Consider the following 20945-nt stretch of genomic DNA (forward strand, 5'->3'; position numbering starts at 1 on the left):
GCCCGCTGCCTTTCCGCAAGCCGGCTGACTCAAAAGGAACCGGTCGCCTTTCTGCTGACATGCAATTAAAAGGAACTGACTGGGTTGCGCATGTGATGTGGCGTGTGTGGACAGACATGCATGCGTGCATGCATGCAAGGAGGGGGGGATAAACGTTAGAGCACAATTCTGTCAGAGATTGAACAGCCTTGTTTTGTGGGTGGGTGTGTTTAATACAAGCAGAAGTCCCATGCCCTCAGCAGCTTTCTGGAAGGCAGAAATCTAACAGGGAAGGTTTCTATGTTCCTCTGCATTTGTGAGGTGTAAAGCTCCGTCTTTAAATATCTATCTGCCCCATGGTGGGTAAAGAGGGGGAAATGAAACAACCAAGGTCCATTATAGGCTTACCTAGGGACAGGAGGGAGGTGGATTTTGAACATGGAAAATACTGCTCTTCCCTACACGAATCATTCCAACAGCTGCTTCAGGACTGGAATGACAGAATTCTAATGTTTATTATTCTCTCTCAGTTTGAAAGAGGAGAACCGGTACTTTTTTTAGGATTATGACTTCGATTCTCTGCATGGGCCAGCAGTTGTTAGAGTCACAAAAAAAGTTACTTTCCCCACTGCCACTGGTGATGGAGTCCGGGGCATTCTGTCTTTTAAAACCAAAAACTTTTCACATCTCCGCCAACTCTTCCTCCGTTCCTAAACCTGGTTTCTATTTCAAAGCCAGGAGCAGAACTGAAAGCTGAAAGACATTGAGCATATCTTCGACCACCTGATCAGGTATTTTGGCTTTTAAAACGAAGGAAAGGGTCATATCATAGTTAAGAATAATGAGGCCACTTAGTGAATTTTGAAAACAGATTGCAATAGACGTTATTAAATTGAGAGTACTGTACGTAGAAGACAATTATGGATGTGTATACGTAGGCTTTGACAATGAAGGAATTGAAATGATTAGAGGTTTTGCATACCTTGGGTCAATCATCCATTCAAATGCTGACTGCAGTGCCAGAGGAAAGCTGAGACTCGGATGGGCAGCCAAGAAGGAACTGGAAACGTTCAAGAGTAACGATGTCTCTTTGCAGACCAAGATCATCAACACTCTTGTATTTCCGATCACCGGAGTGTGAAAACTGGACAGTCAAAGAAAGCTGAATGGGGGGGGGGATGATTTATTTGAAAGGTGGTGCTGGGGGAGAGATTTGCGGATACCATGGATGGCCAGAAAGACAAACCAGTGGGTTCTAGACTGAATCAAGCCCAAACAATCTCTGGAAGCAAAAATTACGGAACGGAGGCCGTCCTACATTGGGCACCTCATGAGAAGGCAGGATTTTCTGGCAAAGGTGGAAGGTGGCAGGAAAAGAGGAAGACCCTATACGGGATGGTCTGACTCCCTAAAAGGAAGCCACAGGCTTGAGTTCATAAGAGCTGAGCGACGACGTTGAGGACAAGATGCTTTAGAGATGGCTCATTCATAGGGTCATCGTCAGTCGGAGGGGACTTGACAGGCCCTGAACAACAAACCTATAGGCTGGACGCTGTACTTTTAAACATTCCATGGAAATGGGTATTTCAGCTGACAAGCTGCATCTGCTGAAATTTGCTCCGGTCCCCACTGCAAAAGACCCAGAAGCCTTCTTTAACCTTTGTGTGTGTGTGTATGTGGCCACCCTGTGGAATGCAATTGACCTGTTTTAGTTCCTTGTCTATTTTATATGATTTCATGGCTCCTTTCTTCTTTTTTACACTGACCCCCAAAGAAGATCAGAAAATAAATAAGTGGAAAAGGCATTGGGTCTCTGTTTTCCGCAGTCGGAAAGGTCACTTTTCGGACTACATCTCCCAGAATCCCCCAAGCAGCATGGGAGCTGTAGTCTGAAACCGATCCACTCCCAGCCTCTCGTTGTTTTTAAGGGAATAAAATACGTGTTTGGGTTCTGATTGGGTATCGCTGGAGGCTTCTAGATTCTTTGGAGTTTGGCTGCAAAAAGGGGGGGGACCATCTAAGAGGGCTCGGTGTTGCCAACTTTAAAACAAACCACTGTTCCCACCCCCCACCCCTCTTTTAATCAGCAGCTTAAAGTCTGCAAAACAGGAGCAGGTGAGAACATTTCTTTGGAAAGCGTCAACTGCTGAAAAAGCCCAAAAAGTAGGTGGTTGTTATTGTGATGAGTTGGCAATCAAAAAAAGTAACTTGACTATCTCTGGTTGCAAGGGGTCCTTGGCTGACCCTCAGCTCATCTGTAGCTCATGAGGCCATGTTCGTTTCCTTGGCTCCCTTAGGAAACCACTGTTCTGATTTTGGTACTCGATGCCTTTAACCCTCTAGCTTTTGTACCACCAAGTGGTGTTCCTCCCCATTCAAGATCCATCTGCATTTTCAAAAGACTGATGTTGCTTTAAATGCCTCCTTGTTCTCCCAGAAGGAACTTATAAAGGAATCGCTTCTGTTCAGACTAGCCCAGTTTCCCCCTTTATCCCCCCAAGATATTGTAAGTGGGGGGGCAGGTGTGTTGCTTAGGAAGGTTTCTCTGGCAGGGAGAGATGAAATTAGTGGAAAGGAGATCAAATCTCGCTTGAACCAAGCGCCTTTAAAAGCCAAGCAAGGTTTTCAATCTTGCTGGGTTTTCTTAAGGGGAAAAGCCAGAGGGTGGCTGGAAAGGGACTTTTTGCCTCATTTCTTTCTTTCATATCTTCGCAGGTAGAACAAACAGGGAGGGAGGGCGGTATGAAATGAAAACCGAGGTTTGATTTTTTTATTATTATTATTATTATTTTTGCACTAAAGATTAATCCACCACGTTGGGCTCCTGAGATGTAATCTCAGTAGTTAAATTAACCCGGAAAGCAACAGAAATGGTTTTCCTACTTGGGATGAAACCATTTGCTAGGACACAGGTTGACTGTGGCTATTGAAAACTGAGCGTCTTGGTTGCCCACGTGGCTTCTCCCAAGGGAACGTGGCCTGTTATCGCACAGTTTTGTCCCAAATCTCTTGTCTCTCTCCCCCCCCCCAAACTTTCTACACTTTTCTGTTTTGGGGGGAGGTTGAGTTTGGTTATGCAGGCTTCTCGGGTGAAGTCGATTCAGCTGAACCACAACCATGTCTAGTTTGGAGGAAAGAGAGCGCCTCCCGGCCATCATCCACTATCTTAAGAGGCGCGGCGTTCATGCCCAGCTGTGGAAGGCCAACCCTACCAGCCAGGTGAGTCCCGTGCGCAAGAATATTGTCTGAACTCTTTAGCAGAGGGTGAAAATGTACAGGTGTTGAAGCGGACCTAATTTTCTTGCCGCAATTTTGAGTTTGTCTGGGGAGGGGGGCCTGTAATATCCAGCATCCCCCCAATCAGCTGCCATAAGTGGCAGTTTTAAAAATAGCCGGTTTCAGCAGCCCTTGCCAAATGCTGCGTGCCTGACCCAAGGATGGTGCCTTGACCTCTCCCAGAATCCCCCCACCGGCATGGGACTTGTAGTCCGAAATGAATGTCTTCAAACTCTGTCCTTGCAGACCTCAAGGACTTTTGTGAAAAGCAGTGAAATTGCGGTACAGGCGCGTCCGCTGCAGTTTCTGCAGCATTACCGTCGCGCAGAAAGCGGTCACCGTTCCAGAATACCAGGATGGCCGCTAGACGGTTTAATCAGAGTTTGTTTTCTTCCAGGAGAACCACAGATCGGCTCCTCTTGCTGGTGGCCTGTTTGGTGTCCCACTCCACTCCCTTCCCCTTTCTGAGCGTGCAGAAGGCGTGCCACAGTGAGTAATTTTGAACAGCCGCCCACCCGGTTGCTGTCTGAGTGCCTGATCCACACTTGGTGTGAGCGGCTGGATCGGGCTTCAGAGGGTCGGTGGAGGTCAGGGTAAAAGAGCAATGTGTCATTTTGCAAATTACTCTTGGTAGCCTGATTTGCTGTCAGTCAGGCATTTCCCCAGATCATCAAGGAACTGCCCACAGCTGTGCTTTTGATCGGTGATATTGAGACAAGCAAAAACAACAACAGAGAAATGTTTTAATTTAAACAAAGCGATTCATTGCTTCAGTAATGCTCTAGCAGATGTGGAAAAAAAGAATTTCACTTCCCCTGATCCCTCCACAGACAATCAGGGGAAGGGTTCAGTGTTGGATGTCCTGAATGAATAATGTTGTGATGCAAAAGCGCTTTTGAGTGGCTTTGTCTCAAATAGGCACTGAGAGCCGTTGGCCTTACAAAAGACCTCCTCCTAGTGGAGCTGAGAAGTGCTAAAGGTGGCTTGTGGATATGATCTAACACAGCGGCCCCATGGGTCTTCTGATTTCCTGGGAGGACCTTGCTTTAGGGCCTGCGCTTCCAAATTAATTGGGAACAGGCAATGCAACAAATGAACATAAGTTACTTTATTATCATTGTAACTGGTAACAACCAGGGAGCTCTTCTGAAGACGTGTCGTGACTAACGCTTTCCACATTCCAGTTCTTCTACACCATATCCCCTTCTTTGCTTTTATCACCCCCAAGGTTCCTTGTGGATGCTTGCGAACTGCTTCGGCCCCATCTTCATATTGAAGGGCTTTTCCGGAAATGCGGCTCCCTGACACGCATCAAAGCTTTAAAGGTAAAGTAGGGAGTGACAAAATATGATTAAACTGGAGGTTGTTGGACTTCAGGGTGCCTCCTGAGAAGACGAGACTCACTGACCCAAGCCATAACTCTGGCAAAAGGGGAAGGCAGCAGGAAATGAGGAAGATGCAATGGGTTAACTCAAAAAGGAAGCCACAGCCTTGATTTTGCAAGACCTAAGAGACCTTTTGGGATATCATTAACTCCTAGGATTGCCGTAAGTCGGAAATGATGCAATGGCCCAAAACAACTGTGGCACAGTAGGTTTGCAGGAGGTGCTGACATGGCATCGTCAGGGCTTAGAAAATGTAGAAAAGTTACATTTGGACAACAGCTACCAGAATCCCCAAGCACGTACTGTACTGTATGACTAATTGCTAGGGGAATTTTAGGGACTGTTCTTTCCATCCACCCATCTTCCCCATCCTCTGCTTTAAGTACTGGTATGCCTGCCCAAATTTTGGGTTAGACCCTCTGTAAAATAAAATAAACAGGTATTAAATCAGATACCTGGACCTATGGCAGACCAGCCTGCCCCATTTCTGACCCTTGTCCCCTGAAACCTGTTTTCTGTCTCTCCCATCCCCTGCACGCCAACGTCCTGCCAGCAGCGGATGACGTAGGGAAGGGGTGTTGAAATGCCGATGGGGAGCGGTTGCTTCAAGAGAGGAACTTAAGCAATCCTTTTGCCAGTAATATATATATAAATAATGTGTTAACAGCCCTTCTCTCTCTCTTGCCTCTGCACAAACATCCAGAAGGTGAGGAAAAGGGCATTTTTTTTAAAGGCTAGCGGAAGGCTCCATCATATCCCCCCCCCCCAAATTTAGTCCATCCTCTTGAACTTTTCTGCCTGTCTTAAAACATGGCAATCTGGGTCCTTTCCCCTATGGAACATTTCAGCAGTGGAAATCATGTGGATATATATATATATATATGCCTTTTGGAGGATCAAACTTTGTTTAGGATTGGGGGTGGATTCAGAGGGTCTTGGGAAGGTCAAAGGTCTCTACGGAATGCCTTAGCTTGAATGACTTGACCCTAAGCAGGCAATAGGCTCTCTTCTGTGGAGTTAGTGTGTACTGTATTTACACAAATGACCTTTGAATGGCGACTGCTAAGCTGTTTGCTCATCATCTCCCGGTGCCTGTTAAAAGCTAAATGACTGTAACTGGCAGGCCTCAGGATGATGGTGATGCGGATGCTGTTCCAGCTCATATCCCTCCCCTCCAGTGTTTCATTAAATGCCGGTCTCCTTGAGGCCGCGCTCCTCCTGCCTCTGACCAAAGTGGGCTGCAGTCTGTGAAGGATGATGCCAACCGGGAGACTGTAGCCTTCAAGAGGCCACAAAGTTCTTGGGCATGTTTTCCTGCACCAGGCAACCAGGATGACACGAGGTGCCACCGTTAGTCGAATCTGTGCTGGTCCTGAGAGGGATTTCTTACACCTAAATATTACGACGTCGTTTATCGGTCTCTGTGTTGGGGGCTATGCCTTGGGCTCTGCCGCTCTCCCAAGGTGCGTGGCATCCCATCATCCACTCCCACTCCACGTCCGGCAGCTCTCTCAAGGGAACACAGTGGGTGTTCGAACTCTTGGTTCAGCTGCTCGAACCGACAGAACGATAACACCTCACACTAACCCCCTTGGACATTTTTCTGAGTTTGGTTCTTGGCAAAAGCCGCGGTTAAGCTCAGGGCCTGGGTTAAAACCTTACCGGCTCAGGTAGCCGGCTCAAGGTGGAGTCAGCTTTCCATCCTTCCGAGGCCTTGGTAACCTGGGGACCCAGCCCGCTGGGTGGGTGGGGGAGTTGGGGGTCAGCCAGGTGTAACCTGTATAAATAAATGGTAAACTGTCCAGAGAATGCTTTAAGCCTCATGGGTTGTGTGTGTATCGACGGCACACTTTGCTTCTGGTCCCTTTGCTGTAGCCTCAAGCAGGGAAAAGTAGAAAAGGTTGATCTGCTGCCGAGGGTTTGATTCATCTCAGGTAACCACCTGCCTCTCCCGTCCTTCCCAGAGGCGCCTGGAAGCCGGCGAGCGCTGCCTGGAGATGGCCCTGCCGTGCGACGTGGCCACCCTCGTCAAACAGTTCCTGAGGGACCTGCCGGAGCCCCTGATCCCGGCCCCGCTTCAGGGGCCTCTCTGCCAAACCCAGCAAAGAGGAGACCCGGAGGAGGAGGAGGAGGCCGACCAGGGCTCCCTGGCTCTCCTCCTCACCTGCCTGCTGCCCCCGAAAAGCGCAGCCGTCCTTCGCTACCTCTTCTGCTTCCTGCAAGATGTGGCATCCAGGTGGGTCTGCGGGAAGGAGGAAAGAATGCCCAGCGTCCACTGTTCCTTGGCCAGACCTGTATCGCCAAGGATCTGGACAAGTTGCTTTTTAAAAGACTGTAACACATCACCCGGTGGTCGTCCACCTTGGGGGAACCCCGGTGTTCTTGGACTGCAACTTCCAGAAGCCTTTCCCCCTCGCTGTGCCGACCGGGATGTATGGGAGTTGTAGTTCCAGAACACACGTTGGGTTTTTTCCTCCAAGGTCAGGAACCACGGCGCTAGGTTATGCTGGATTTATGCTTTCTGGAGAAGTTTTAGACAGGAATCCCGAAAAGCAACTTTGGCAAGCTGTGGTCCTGCTTTCTGCACTCCTTCCGCAATGTGATTTTGTTGTGCCTTTTGTTATCTCCCATGGAAACCCACAACAGGAAATGACATTAAAATGAGACTGCTTCCAAAGAGAACCCGAACAGGGGTGTTCAAAAGGCAGAACACAGTTACGTTCTGGAAGCAAGGCAGAAAAGAGGATCACCCTTAGTTTTTGGGTGTAACGAGCAATGCTTCCTGGTTACTAGGTATTTTAAAGGGGATTTCCAAGTTTTGCCTACCGATCTGATTCTTCATCTTGCTCCTTTGTGGATTTCCAAGAAAAGAACCACAGTTGTTGTGTGCTTAAAATTGGCTGTAAGGGAGGCAAAGGATAGCAAAGACAAGCAGACCACCCAGCGGTCGCAAGCCGTGGGCTCTCCTGGCTGAAACGGAAAGGTGTTATCATCACCATGGGGGCAATCGCTCAGTGATAAAGCTCTTGATCTTGAAAATGTGACTGGGCTCAATTATGGGAGTTGTAGTCGAAAGAAAGAAAGTCACGTTTCCAAACTCTGCAAAGGAGATCTGCTCTGCCACCAGAAGATCTGGCCCCTTGTCATTTCTAGGTGACTGCAAAGGCCTTTTCCTCTCTCCAGGATCCTGGAGAGCGGCCATCAGATTAAAACCACGCTGGGCGAGATAAACAAATAATCTCATCTCTTCTGGTTTGCAACCGTCTTCCGTTCTGGCCATCTCTTCTAGGAAGCCTCTATTGCAGGAGTGGCGAGATGGGCCGCTTGCAGGCCAGATGCAGCCTCCTCCCGGGCTGGCTTAGGAGGCTTTCGAGAGCGACCCTAACCCTACCCCACCTTGGCCAAAAAAAAAAACCGGGAAGGAAATTGGCCATATTTCCTCTCGTTCTCCGTGCACCAGCGCTCGTTGATGCCCAGGGCCAGGTTTCTCATCTTCCTCAGGTTTTCTTTTCAGGTGCACTCAGAACAAAATGGATTTGGCCAACCTGGCCATCATCTTCGCCCCCAACCTCTTCTCCGCCGAACCATGTGGCCAGCTGGGCAGCCAAGCGGAAGGCCAGCTGCAAAGGCAGGCGGCTGTCGTTCAGGTTTTGATCAGCCGTGCCTCGGAGATCGGTAAGTCCCCTTGGCGTGGCTTCGCCAAGGGTGGAGGCTCCCTCTGGTCTGGAGCGTGGCCTGCCGGGAGAAGGGGAGGCCGGTCCCTTGGTGCAGCCGGGTTGCCATGAACCCCTCGGGCCAAATCTGGAAAAGTTGCTTCCTTGGAGCACGGCTCCTCTAAGAGAGTCACGGCAAGAGTGGTTCCAAAAAAGTAACTTTTGCAGGCTGTGTGAACTAGTGCTAGTGTGTGTGGCTTTTACATTCTATGCCGCGCATGATGCAGCAGGAAAGGAGAGAACCAGAAGCAGCTTTGTGCATGTGCTGCCACCTCCTGGGTGGAGATGGGATTGTCATGCCCTCTTGGCTGCCGAATGAACAGGAATTATGGGGTCAACTTCAACCAAGGGCCCCAATCTGTGTTATTCTGCCCCTAATTGTGCTCCTCCTCCTCACTGTCGCTGCCTGTTCGCTTGCCCTCTTGAAAGATTTCAGAAGCGACGGCTTATTTCCACCCTTTTGGAAGCTGATCGCTGATCTCAAAAACATCCTTCCTGAACGAGTGTCCTCCTCTGAGACGCTGAACGACAACACCCATCGTCCCTAGCCAGCCAAGCCCGATCTAAAAATCTTTGCAGAGCGGTAGTTCTGTCCTTATTTAGATACGGATCATACGATTTGGATACGAAGCACTGTCTTTGAATATTGTTGTGAATTTCCCTCCCTCCTTTACTCTCAGGCACCGTTCCTCAAATTCTCCTGGAAAAGGTCAGAGCGGCTTTTTCAGATCTGGACAGCGAGAAGGGGCAGCCCCCTCCCGAGCCCGAAAATCCCAGAGGGAGGGGCCTAGAAGGGAGGAGGAGACGACGACGCAGCATGGGCAGTAAGTACACAGACAACTCGCATATCCTAAGAGGACTTGTTAGAATTGAGCATTTTCCTCACACCGACCTATTTCTGCGTTGCGGTGGTCCACGTTTCCTGATCTAACCTTGGAAGTTGAAGTGATGTATTAGGAATTTGCCATTATTCTCCTTTTACAAAAACCAATTAAGTCGGATTCTTACGGGCGACGCTCCAGGTGCTAGCCAATAGGTGCTCTCTGCAGGTAGCCTTTTAACTACTTCCGTCCAAACTGTGCCAAAAGGTTGCAGCTCAGATTTGTCTGGCAGCCAGCTTGGAGACAGAAAAATGTTCCATTTGGTAATTAACTTGGTAACGCGCACTTTCAAGCTATGCCCAGTGCTCTTGAGTTCCAATCTTTGTCTTCAAGCTGTTCTGCAATTTGGCTTTTTTTTTTTTTTGTCTTAGAAAGGGGCTGCTGGACATTGAGATGAATGCAATAACGAGACTCGAGCCAAGCATCGCGTTCCTAACATTTCAAGCATTGGCAATTCATAGAGCAAGCAGTTCATGGCCACTCAGCTTCCATCCCATAATGCCTCTTGGAAGCATTTTGCATCCAGGGTGGCCAAAAAGCCCAGACCCATTTTTTTTAAGGTCCTTTCTTTGAAAACCTGTCTTGGCCTAATTCAGATTTAAATATTAAAAAATATATAAGAAGGAAATCAGAGACATTAAAGTTGCCGATCCACAAGTAGCCACACCCGGACAACACACAAACGGTCTTGCCCACTCAAGTGAATTTGTTCTGCAGTTCCGTGTAAAGAAAGGGAATCGTCGCTAATTTCATGTCTGTACAGTACTTCCGAATTAGCAGGCAAATCATTGCCTTGTGTTTCAATACAGACCTGCTTCTCTTTGAATAACATGTAATGAACCATCCGAAACTGCATTGCTTTTAAGGACAGTAGGGCCCCCATATCTGCAGGATCTGTATCCACTGATTCACTTATCCACAGACTAAATATATTTAAAATATTAAAAAGAAAATTTCTGGAAATATACCGTATTTTTCGCACCATAAGACGCACTTTTTTCCCAAAAAAACATTGGGGAAAAAGTGTATGCGTCTTATGGAACAAAATTCCCAGATTATTTTTTCCTGTTTTCTTCGCCTAAAAATTTGGTGCGTCTTATAGAGAGGTGCGTCTTATGGAGCGAAAAATACGGGTATTTGTCCAAAGGTGAAGTTACCAGAAATGGCCACTGGAGGGAACCAGAGACCATGGCTATAGGGACATTTGTTAATCTGGTGTTCACTATACTGTACTGTAATCCGTGTTTTTCAGCATCCACGGGAGTAGGTGGGGTTTAGAACCAAACCACCATGGATATGGGGATACTGTGGCAGAATCCTTTTTGAGGATGAAATGGCTTGATGAGGGTGCAAGAGTCACCTTGTTTCTTGAGACCCTACTATTTCACACACACCCCTTCTTCCTCGTAGACATCGTGACTGAGGCCTTGAGCAAATTCAAGACTGGCCGCGCCCTTTGCACAGCTCCTTCCCTGGAGATCAAAGGTGGTGAGTCCTAGGATGGTGCAGATTTTAGGTTTCGGACCACATCTCCCAGTGCTGCGTGAGGCATTCTGGGAGATGTAGTCCAAAAACCTCCTGCAAATCTGTACACCATAGGTCCAAATTACATACTGTAAATGGATTGCAGCAGGATAGGGTGGCGGTGTGTCCTTTTTTTAAGGTCAGAGAGTTCTCTTTCGCAGTGGTTCCCAACCTTAGATGTCCTTGGACTCAAACTCCCCAGAATCCTTCACCATTAGTTGTGCTGACCAGGATTTCTGGGAGTTGCAGTCCGAGAACATCTGGAGACCCACGGTTGGGAATCGCTGCTCTTTCCGAAGGGCTTAAGAGTTCCCTAGAATCCTGTATCCAGGGTGTGGGATCGTTCGGAGGGCGATGCATTTTGACAGCACCAAGTCGAAGCTGGTTGATGTTAAAAGGTCTCGGGCCGACCAGTGGCGAAACAGATAAAAAAATTACGTCGGTGCCGACATCCAATTGGCTGCTGGGGAAAGGATGGTGGTATCATGGTTCAAATGCTTGAAGGGGCCTCTGGAAAATGAACCCGGAGGTCCGATCCTGGGCTTAGCCGCTCATCCTTTCTGCACGGCTAACCCCACAGGGTTGCAGGGAGGGTAAACCTGGAAGAGGCCAAGGGCTGTGTTCACTGGGGAATGCAGCACGAAAAGAATGACACACTGATATGATTTCTCAGTTGCTGCGGGGGTGGGGGTGGTGATGGTCTTAAAAGGTGCAGATTTTGGTAGGGCAGCATTTCAGCCCCTGACAGGAACATTGTCTCGGGCAGCGGCGTCTCTGACTCCAGCCACCCAACCGAGACTGCGATGACCAAAGAAAAAGCAGATTTTCCCAAACGTGGAGTCCGATCTTGCCTTGAAATGGTTCTCTTTCGATCACAGACGCCTTGAGTAATAACACGACTCTGAAAACCTCTTTCAACTCCAAGAGGAAAGCCTCCGATGACGTCGCCTGGACCACGGAGCTTTCGGCCAAGAAGAGGTAGGGGTGGATATCTGGCGGTTTAGGTTGGAAACCTGTTGACAGAGCCAATGATCCAAGGTGGGTGGCCCATTTACACCGGGAGGGTCGGCCGTGATTCTGTTCTTGCTCTTTCGGGTGTTTGACCAACCTTCCTGTTCTCCGTCTCCGTCCTACAAGCTTCCACGGCTTTCTCATCCTCTGGAAAATAAACCGGGCCTGTTGTTTCCTCGTGTTTGCAGGAAGAGTGTGACCATCTTCAGCGTAGGGTAATCCTACCTGAGGAGGACTTCTGTGAAGCAGAGAAACTTGCGTAGGTTAACCCTGGCTTAATATCAGAACCATGCAGTGGGTCCCTTGACCTGTGGCTAACCCTTTCCAAGAATGATTAAGGAAGCAATGTAAAAATAAAGATGATGGGTACATCCTGTGCATAGAAGCAGGAATATGAGACAGTGGCTGAACAATGAAAAGGATACCATAATCACTGCTCCCTGTTCCCTCTTCTAGGCGGTCAATCCTGGATTCGGCCGATTCAGACCCCTTTGATGGGAATGGCAGGGATCCACCGGATGAACCAGGAGATCTGAATCCTGTCCAAGGTCATTATATTTCTTCCACCTTTAAAGCAGAATTCTTGTTCACTATAGGGCTCCTTATACCTGGAACAGCAAAGTGCAAAGTTGGGCAAGACCTTTCCTTAGAATCACTCAAAGGTTGCCCATGTGGTGTGAAGGTGATGCAAGCTTTCAGATTCTCCAGAACGTTTCATCAGACAAGGCAACACCAATATCAATTGGGTGGGGTGCAGGCAGGGTTCAAAAAGTTTCATCTGATGCACTGGGTGTTGTGTTCCTTGTAATGCAGCAGGGCCTGCTCCCTGTAATGTGTATTATATTATGCAAATCCAGACCGTAAATAAGCGGGTATCTGTTTTACCTCTGGATTTGTTGCTTAAAAGGTAGCTGATGTATTGGGCATGAAGTCCTGGATGGCTTGGTCTAGCCCTAATATTAATACGTAATAAGATCATTTGGTTCCAGAAAGAAAAAGAGGGGGGGGGGAATCTAAATAAATGCTCATAAAATGCAGTCACTCTGTTGTCTTTCTCTTCTTCTGCCAACTTAGTTCCTACAACCGCTACTCCGGTTTTCTCCAGCAATGACTCAACTCCAGTCTCTGACACAAGGCCAGACCTCCCGCGAGCCCCATCCGGGAAAGTTCAGAGGAGACGAAGCAGTGGCAGGAAACACTTTCAGAGGTGAGGAGCCCGGGGCACTTTCCATGGGGTGCGGTGCAATATAACAGGCAATATAATGAACTACTTTCACAAGCTGCAGGAATGATAATGGGCTGAAACCTGAACAAACTGCAGTAGGAACCCCCCCCCCCCATCCACAGGATCAGTATCTGCTGATTCACTTATCCACAGGCTGAAAATACTAAATTAAATAACCCAGAAATACCTATTCATATTCCAGGGTGTAGTTATCAGAACTGGCCCCAAGAGGGAGACAGAGACCATGGAATGTATCACCTTCAATACTTCCACGTTTTTCAGCATCCGCTGGGAGGGCTTGGGAACAATCCCCTGTGGATGCCAGATAACACGGTCTTACTGAAATAAGTAGCGTAATATGGGCTTGTTTAAAGTTGACCTTCTAAGCCTTGGAATGACTACTGTACTCCCTTCCCCTCCTTTCCTTTCAGAAAACACTCTGTCCACACTCCGCCCTGCTGCTCCCCAACATCCTTTGAGCGGAAGAACAAGGGGCGCAAATCCTTGCGGATCTTTTCCCGCGGCAGCAAAGATCTGGTGCCTCGTTCTGAAGTGAGAGATTCTGGCAAGGGCCCCGCCTGGGGTCACGAGCCTGCTCTTATCGTTCTACACTTCCTGACCCGACCCACAGGGGGCAGCAGAGGGCTAGACGCTAGTATTGGATTCAGCCGCTAGGGAGGGAGGGAGGGAGGGAGGAGCGATGGATGGATGGATGGATGGATGGATGGATGGATGGATGGATGGATGGATGGATGGATGGATGGATGGATGGATGGATGGATGGATGGATGGGAGCAAGCGAGCGAGCGAGCGAGCGAGCTAATGATGGATAGAAGGCAGACAGGCTCAGGTAAATAAATACTGTACCCAGTTGGGCCCTTCCTTGCTTATTCATTTGTTCTCTCCTCTGTCTTGCAGCCACTTCCCACTTCTCCAAAAGCAGCAGAACCCGGCAGCTGGCTTCTCACGAAGGTGGCGGAGGGACGGGAAGGCCTGGCCTTGCAGCCGAGATGGGCCCAGCCACAGTCCTGCGAGCCCAGAGAAATGGAAAAAGGTGAGGTGGCTTCCCACGTCCTGCCGGTGGAGGTGACCGGGAGAGGCAAGACAGAGTGTGGGACGGCTTTACTGCCTCAAACACTATCTGGGGAACCATCGGAAGCTATCGGAGTCCATTTGGTGCAAGCTTTTTGGGTACTTCAACCAAAATCACCATAATAGTAATCTTGTGGTGTCAAATTGATTCAGGCTCATGGCAACCCTTTTCAGGGTTTTCAAGGCAGAGAGCACTCAGACGTTGGTTTCCCCTTCCCTTCCTCTAGGGGGAGCCCTGGGACTGTGGACAGCTTTCCCAAGGCCACCCGGGCTGGCTCTTCTCAACCACTGGGGGGAATCGAACTCCCAACCTCTGGCTCCACAGCCAGAGACTTACCCCACCGAACTATCCTCATTTGCTAAAAGGGAGCGGTGTTTTGTCTTGTTTTTGCTTCGGCACCTTTTCCAATTGTTGCAGAAAAATCCAGAGCGGAGACAAGATTTCCGCAGGAGGACTAGATGCCTCTTGCCTCTGACGACGTGGGCTGTAGCCCATGAAGGCTTACTGCAAACAAAACCTGCCAGTTTCTAAGGTGCCACCAGACTCTGGGTGCCTGAGGACTCCTTTTGTGCTCCAAGGAACTTAATGGGGCTACCCAGTTGTCGTTGTCGTCTTTTTTCACCTCCTCCTTATTACTGTTCTTTAGGGTCTCCAAATGGCTTATCCAGCAGAAACGCCCCTCCCTCCACGAATCCAGGCGTCCCGAATGCTGTTGCGAAATGTAAGTGCGTCGTGGGGCTGAGCCCCCACTCGGACGGTTTTCCGAACCATCCCTCCCTACGCCGATCTTTGAGTTGGCCTGAGGATCTGTCCACCAGGAAAGCCGCCGAGGAGAGGGAGACGGGCTTTGTTCCGGACGGGGCTCCCCTCAGTGCTGGAGAGCACGAGGCCCCAAGGTCTGGCCCAACGGGGCCCCCTCTGCCTCCGGCCGATGTCGCCATGGCAGGCGTGAGGCCGGTGACGGTTCCTGAGATTCACGTGACGCTGGCGGACGGCGGTGTGGACGGCCGCCCGGAGAACAGGGCTTGTGACCTGCCCCCAGGCCCACTTCTCTCCATGACCGAGGCATCCGAGGCCCACCTTTCTCCGGTGGTTAACCTCCACGACGGCCCTCCAAGCGTCCTGAAGCGCCTGACCCTCCATCTCCAGCGCCTCTCGTCCTCCTGGTCCAGCCCTCCCAAGCGCAAGGGGGGGCGGCGGTTTGGCCGCTCCGTGAGCCACGAAAGTGGTCTGCCCTTGCAGGCGGGTCCGGAGGAGGCCTTTGCCGGCCAGACCGGGCAGCCTCCCAAAAGCTGCCGGCCCTCCTTCAAAGCTTGCGGCAGGCAGATCTGCGTGGCCCGGAAACAGATCGTGCTGTCGTTTGCCAACTTCAGAAAGAGGGACGGGCCAAGCCCTTCGGACGCTGAACCGTCAAAGGTGGCTTTTCCAGAGAACCAACAATAGGTACACCTTGGAAAGAGGAACAGTGAGGTAGGAAGTTACTTTTTTTGGACTAAAACGTCTGGAAGTGTTGCCAACAAAGGTTTTCAGGAGTTGCCGTCCAAATCAGTCACTTTTACAGCTCTAGCTTGCCCCTGCGTTACCACTAGGGACCACTGTAGTCTCCGGCTGTGTTGGATTACAACTCCCATAATCCCCATTCCACGGCCAATCACCTCCCCAGGATTTGTAGCAAAAGCTGACCCCGTCTAGTCGGACTTTCTGTTTAGTCGGATGATGGTTCGGTCTCTGGCAATGCCTACCTTTGGGTTTAATTGGCCATAGGCGATTTCATTGCATTTTATTACCGCTTTTGGCAGAATTCTGAGTTGAAGATGGATTGGAGCCATCGGTATCTTAAAAAAAAAAAAAGCCTGGTGAGTCGTCGCATTATGTGGTGCCATTCATCATTTTCCTGTTAACAAAAAACCCTAATGTTGACACCAATTCTAGCTTCCCCTCTGGCATCTTAAATTAACTTTCTCTCTTTCTCCATGGGCTGTTTTTTCCCCCTGACTTTTCTCCTGATATCCTTGTTGAACGTTTTTGTACAAAACCTCTCGATGGTGGATTGTTAAGATCTTGTGCTTATTCAACCTGGCTTCTCCAAACCAGATCTCTGTAGCAAAGGTCCTCTGCTTTCATTTTATTCCCGATAATATTTTTCTCCCATTGATTTTGGAGGGGGGGAAACTATAACATCAGGGGTCAAATTCTCACTCAGCAAGTGAGGGCTTCAAATTCGGTATTTGGTTACTGGGGACTGCCTGAAACGTGCAGTTTTGAGAAAGGAAATTCCCTCTTGAATTGGTTCGGTTCTTTAGACTCCTTGGTGGATGCAGAAAAAATCTCAGAAACAAAATTCCACAGCGGTGGATGGTAGGACAGCCTTCCCAATCTGGTGTCCTTCCGCTGTGCATGGACTACAACACCCATCACCCCCCAGCCAGCTTGTCCAGCACAGCCAAGGGAACACCCGGGTTACAGGAAGGCTGACTCTTCTGTTTTGACTCTGCATTTCTCCTGCCTTCCTTCAGAGGGCAATCAAATGCCTTTTCGATTTCTAATAGACATGATTATTTTTAAAATCAGTTTTGAAAGATATATCTGCATCTTGTGCGGTTTTCTAAATCCTGACACTAAAGAATTAAAAGCAAGAAATATCACACGACAGTGGTTCTTTTAAACCACACCTTCCTGCCTGACACCTTTCAAATGATGCCGCTTGCATCGGTCTGTAGCAGAGGGCTGACAAGGCTAACATAGAAACCGAGAACTTTGGAAGGGAGGATTGGGTGTACAGGTTTGGGAGATGGACCCACAATGTTTTGCTGCCTGAGGCAGGCTAGCATATTTTACTCACCTGCCTCTGTCAAGGTGCATTGTGTCCAAGACTTGAGTTATGGATGCAAAATATTTCGTTTGCATCTGGAAGTTGAAGTACAAGCAGAGTAACTTAATTCAAAGTCTAGTGGTGAAAAAATTGTGCATGGAAAGACAACCAACCGCACAAGCGGCTTCCACAGTTTCTGGGCTACCTGTCACCTGATCAGTTGTCCGGTCGGTTGCAACAATTAAGCACCGGATGGGAAGCCAAGGAAACAGATCAACAGGTGGCCTGCCTTTGTACAATTGCATAAGTCATGGGATTTGGGACTTAAAATTGACTACTCTTTAATGGCATCCCCTGATCACAGCAGCCTGTCCCTTTGCCCCACCTCAGGGCTGTCCTCCTTCAGGGGAATGAGGGAGGAATTCTGAAACCTTATAGGAATGGTTTGATCTCATCAACCTGCAAGTGGAAGTGATATAAATGTGCTTTGCTTCTGAAGAGGCTGGCTACAGAAACAAGTTCCAGTGTTATCTCCAAAGGCCTAAACAGAGATTGGAGCTTTTTAGTGCATGTCATATGTTGGTCACTCAGGTTTCTGTAATAGCTTATGGGTTTTAAATAACCATCTTCCCTTGATTGACTTTGTTCTAGCCACAGAAAACTCTGCAATTGATTCCCACGGAGACACACATTTGCACTTCCTGCGTGTGAAGAAGTGGATTTTTGAGCCACTAAACCTCACATTGAAATAAATCCATTGGCCTTTAAAGGGCAACAGAATTTGCCTCCTTCGCATTTCCCTCTCCCCCTGTTTACCTTTGAAGGTAAGGGAAGCCAGTCCATCGTGGTTTGAAGCAGCTCGCTAATACCTGATCAGTTGCAAGACCCAGGAAAGTAGTAATTCTTTCCTAGAAGCAATTTTGCCAGGTTTTCCCTCTGCGCCAAGTTTCAAAAAGCTTGAAACCACCACCCCCACGCATGATTCTTCGTTTGTTAATTAGCTTCACTGGGTAAAAAGTGGGGGGGGAGGTGAAAAAGGGCAAACGGACTAATTTCCAGAGTAGCACTCGGATGAGATGGACTGAAGAAAAAAACGAGAAGAATCTACGTTTGTTAAGCCAAAGAGCATCTGGAAGTAGGGAGGTCATGATAGTGAATTTATTATGAATTCAAAAGCAATGGTGAAGAAGAGCGATGGAAGCCCATTGGAGTCATGCCTTCATAGTGCCTTCATTTTGATATTCTGGATCTATAAAAAGAATGAAAGGTGGCCCTATCATTTCTTCCTCTTTCTTTTTGGTTGTTTTTATTTTCCACTTGAATAAGTGGAAAAAGGGGGGGATTGGGGGACTGGAATCCTTACATAACCTGTGCTTCTGATCCAAGGGGAAATCGTTTAATTGTTGTTGTTGTTTTAATCAGCCAAAAATGTTTTGGGTTGGGAAACAGGTTTCTCAGCAGGCGGGCGGGATGTTTGGCTTTCCCGTGAAAAATTCTGCAGGGACGGAGCTGGCGCAGAATCAAAGAGGCTGTAATGAATAATTCGGCGTCCAGTGTTCCTGGGGGACCAGGGGGGAAAAAAATAAAAAGCTGGGGGAGAAAAGTTGGCTACCTGCCTTCTTTTGGATCCGTCTCTATTGGGTGCAAACATGTGCCAGGTTTGCAGTAGCACAGAACGGTTCGGCACCCAAATCGGCAAGTGACTCATTTGCAGCTGGAAGTCTTATATGGAGAGGCAGTTTTTCCCCTTAGTTGGTTTACGTTAAAAATGTTACCGGCCAATAGTGTTATTTTTATCCTAGAACCACAGTATAAGTGCACAGAGAAAGGGTATTTTGCTTTTAAGTTTACAGGCAGGTGAAATAACCCCGGCTGTTTGAGATGCAGAGGCTGGGTTAATTTCTCGACTCCCACCCTCTAATTACTGCTGCTGTATAATAGTTCTGCATTTGTACATTGCTTTAGGAGCGTTCATGAGTGAGTTACATGCATTATCTCAGTATTCCTTCCAGCGGTTATATGCCAGGAAAGCTGAGGCTTAAGGCGGCAGCATGTTACAGCCCTCCTACACTCATTTCAGAGGGGCTGTGAATCCACTCCCAGGTTTTAATCTGTAGGTCACAGGGTTTTCCAAGGTGCTGAAAGGATTTGAAGGAAAGGATTCCATGCAAGTTAAAATCTGGAGTGGATTCACAGCAACCCTGAAACTGGAGTCACCATTTCCGGCTGGTGTCATATACTCCAAGAGTAATTTGCTGCTACAGATTTACAACTGGCTTTCTTTTTGTCCCCAGAGAATTGCACTTTAGGGTGGACTAGGCTTTTGCAACTGAGTAGGACTACATTTCCCATGATTCCATAGCAAAAATACAGTGAAAATGGCCTAAATCCGCTATACCTGTTACAGTGCCGATGTCTTCCGTGGCATCGTATTCAAACCTATTATTTTTTCCTTAATTCTACTATTTGTTGGTGATGGTATATTTGCAAGGTTTCATTGTTTGCTGCTTCTCAGAACTGAGCATTCAGTTAATAAAAGAGCATCATTAATTTTTATACCACTTACAATGCTTGCTGTCAGGCTGAAGTTTTAATCAGGCCCTCGATATTCATTGAGTGATGCTAAAGTGTGCACCCGAATTATTATGCATGAAAAACATACATGCTAGAATATAAGAAGCTATTTTATACTGAGAGTCAATTTACACAATCTGGAAAATGTGTCTCTCCCCGGATTACTGTATGTTTTCCTTCCAGGCACACTGTTCCTTCAAAGCAACAACTGACTTGCAAATGAAGTCTGTGTTTATCTCCCAGTGGCCAATCACAACATAAAAGTCAGCTCATTTGCAAAAAAAGGTGTAAGGGAGGCTAACGCTAGGACAACTAAATGTCTTTTATTGCCTGAGAGAGCTCTGCTTCTAATGACATGCTAACTGTACAATCCAGTATGGGCGTAGTTTCCCAGTCCAATTTGCTCAGTGCCCAACATGGTGGTATTTTTACAGCACTGTGGCAGGCGTGTATTAATGTTAGAGTCAAAGTGCTCCTGTTCCTTCTGATCATACTTACAACCCTCCTAACACATGGGATGAAACGGGATCTCCCAGAAACAGTGGGTTGTTGCAAGGTATAATCCAAAATATGGAAAGCGGGGCAGGGGGGAGCAGTTGGCTTGGCTTTGAATGGCCATTTAAGAGTCCTCTCTCTTTTTTTTTAATCCCTCCCTGCTGGAGATAAAACAAAGCGGAGTCTGGTCTGTTGACATTTTATTTATTTCCTATTTGTTTCTTGATACGGAGAGAAGCCCAAGAGTTGCTCGGAGCTACACGTTGTTTTTGAGAAATGTAGCGAACGCTTCCAAATTTAGCAACATTGAACACATCTATATATTTTGAAGTGATCTATAGTATATATTAGATAGCATAATACAGAATTATTATATATTCGGTCGGTCTGTGTTTCTGCCTGTCGTTCCTTTTCACCTGCATGACTCTGCAGAATTTAAGATTTTTTTTCTTGCTGCTCGTCTCCTGTCTGGTCTGGCCCGGCTGAACAATCTCTCTGCTCCCATTTCTGCCGACGTAGGCTGTCTCTTTCTCTCTCTCTCTCTCTCTCTCTCTCTCTCTCTCTCTCTCTCTGTCTCGGCTGTTTCACCTTCAATATTTCTGGACTGCCCGAAAAACCCTCTGGGACTCCACTACTGTTTGGGATTTTGGTGGCTGGCAGGGATCGGCAGCAAGCCAGCTCAAGGACCCGAAAAGCTAGGCCTGAAATTGGGTGTACTTGACATTACTGTATATTTCCCATCCGTCTTTGTAAGACGTTGGTGGGTTTTGATAAGAGTCCGTTTTGAGCATGGTCTGTGTACATGCTCCAAGGAGATAAGGGGGAGAGGAAATCCTCATTTTTCTGCTGGGAGAAAAAAAAGCTAACCCCAGATTTGCATGGCTACAGCAATAAGAGAATGGAGATCTAATAAACACAGAGTTTTGAGATTAATAACATCTGCAAAAACCAGGCTCTTATCATTTATTTAGCCCATA

At 48.0% G+C, this 20945-nt stretch overlaps 2 protein-coding genes across 2 annotated transcripts; both read left to right on the forward strand.

Annotated features, from left to right (window-relative positions):
- The first annotated feature begins 79 nt into the window (after window positions 1-79).
- Window positions 80-10733, forward strand: LOC110075639 (rho GTPase-activating protein 11A). The gene is made up of 7 exons (XM_078379987.1): window positions 80-3198; window positions 3653-3744; window positions 4484-4580; window positions 6605-6876; window positions 8155-8315; window positions 9034-9177; window positions 10645-10733. Exons 1-7 carry the CDS (start codon window positions 3097-3099, stop codon window positions 10731-10733), a joined length of 957 nt encoding a protein of 318 aa, XP_078236113.1. The 5' UTR covers window positions 80-3096.
- An 883-nt stretch (window positions 10734-11616) lies between these two features.
- LOC144584257 (uncharacterized) lies at window positions 11617-20473 on the forward strand. The gene is made up of 6 exons (XM_078380008.1): window positions 11617-11736; window positions 12226-12317; window positions 12844-12976; window positions 13426-13546; window positions 13913-14048; window positions 14734-20473. Exons 5-6 carry the CDS (start codon window positions 14039-14041, stop codon window positions 15528-15530), a joined length of 807 nt encoding a protein of 268 aa, XP_078236134.1. The 5' UTR covers window positions 11617-11736; window positions 12226-12317; window positions 12844-12976; window positions 13426-13546; window positions 13913-14038; the 3' UTR covers window positions 15531-20473.
- Window positions 20474-20945: the final 472 nt, after the last annotated feature.

The sequence above is a fragment of the Pogona vitticeps genome, chromosome 9, assembly GCF_051106095.1.
Source record: "Pogona vitticeps strain Pit_001003342236 chromosome 9, PviZW2.1, whole genome shotgun sequence".
Taxonomy (NCBI): Eukaryota; Metazoa; Chordata; class Lepidosauria; order Squamata; family Agamidae; genus Pogona; species Pogona vitticeps.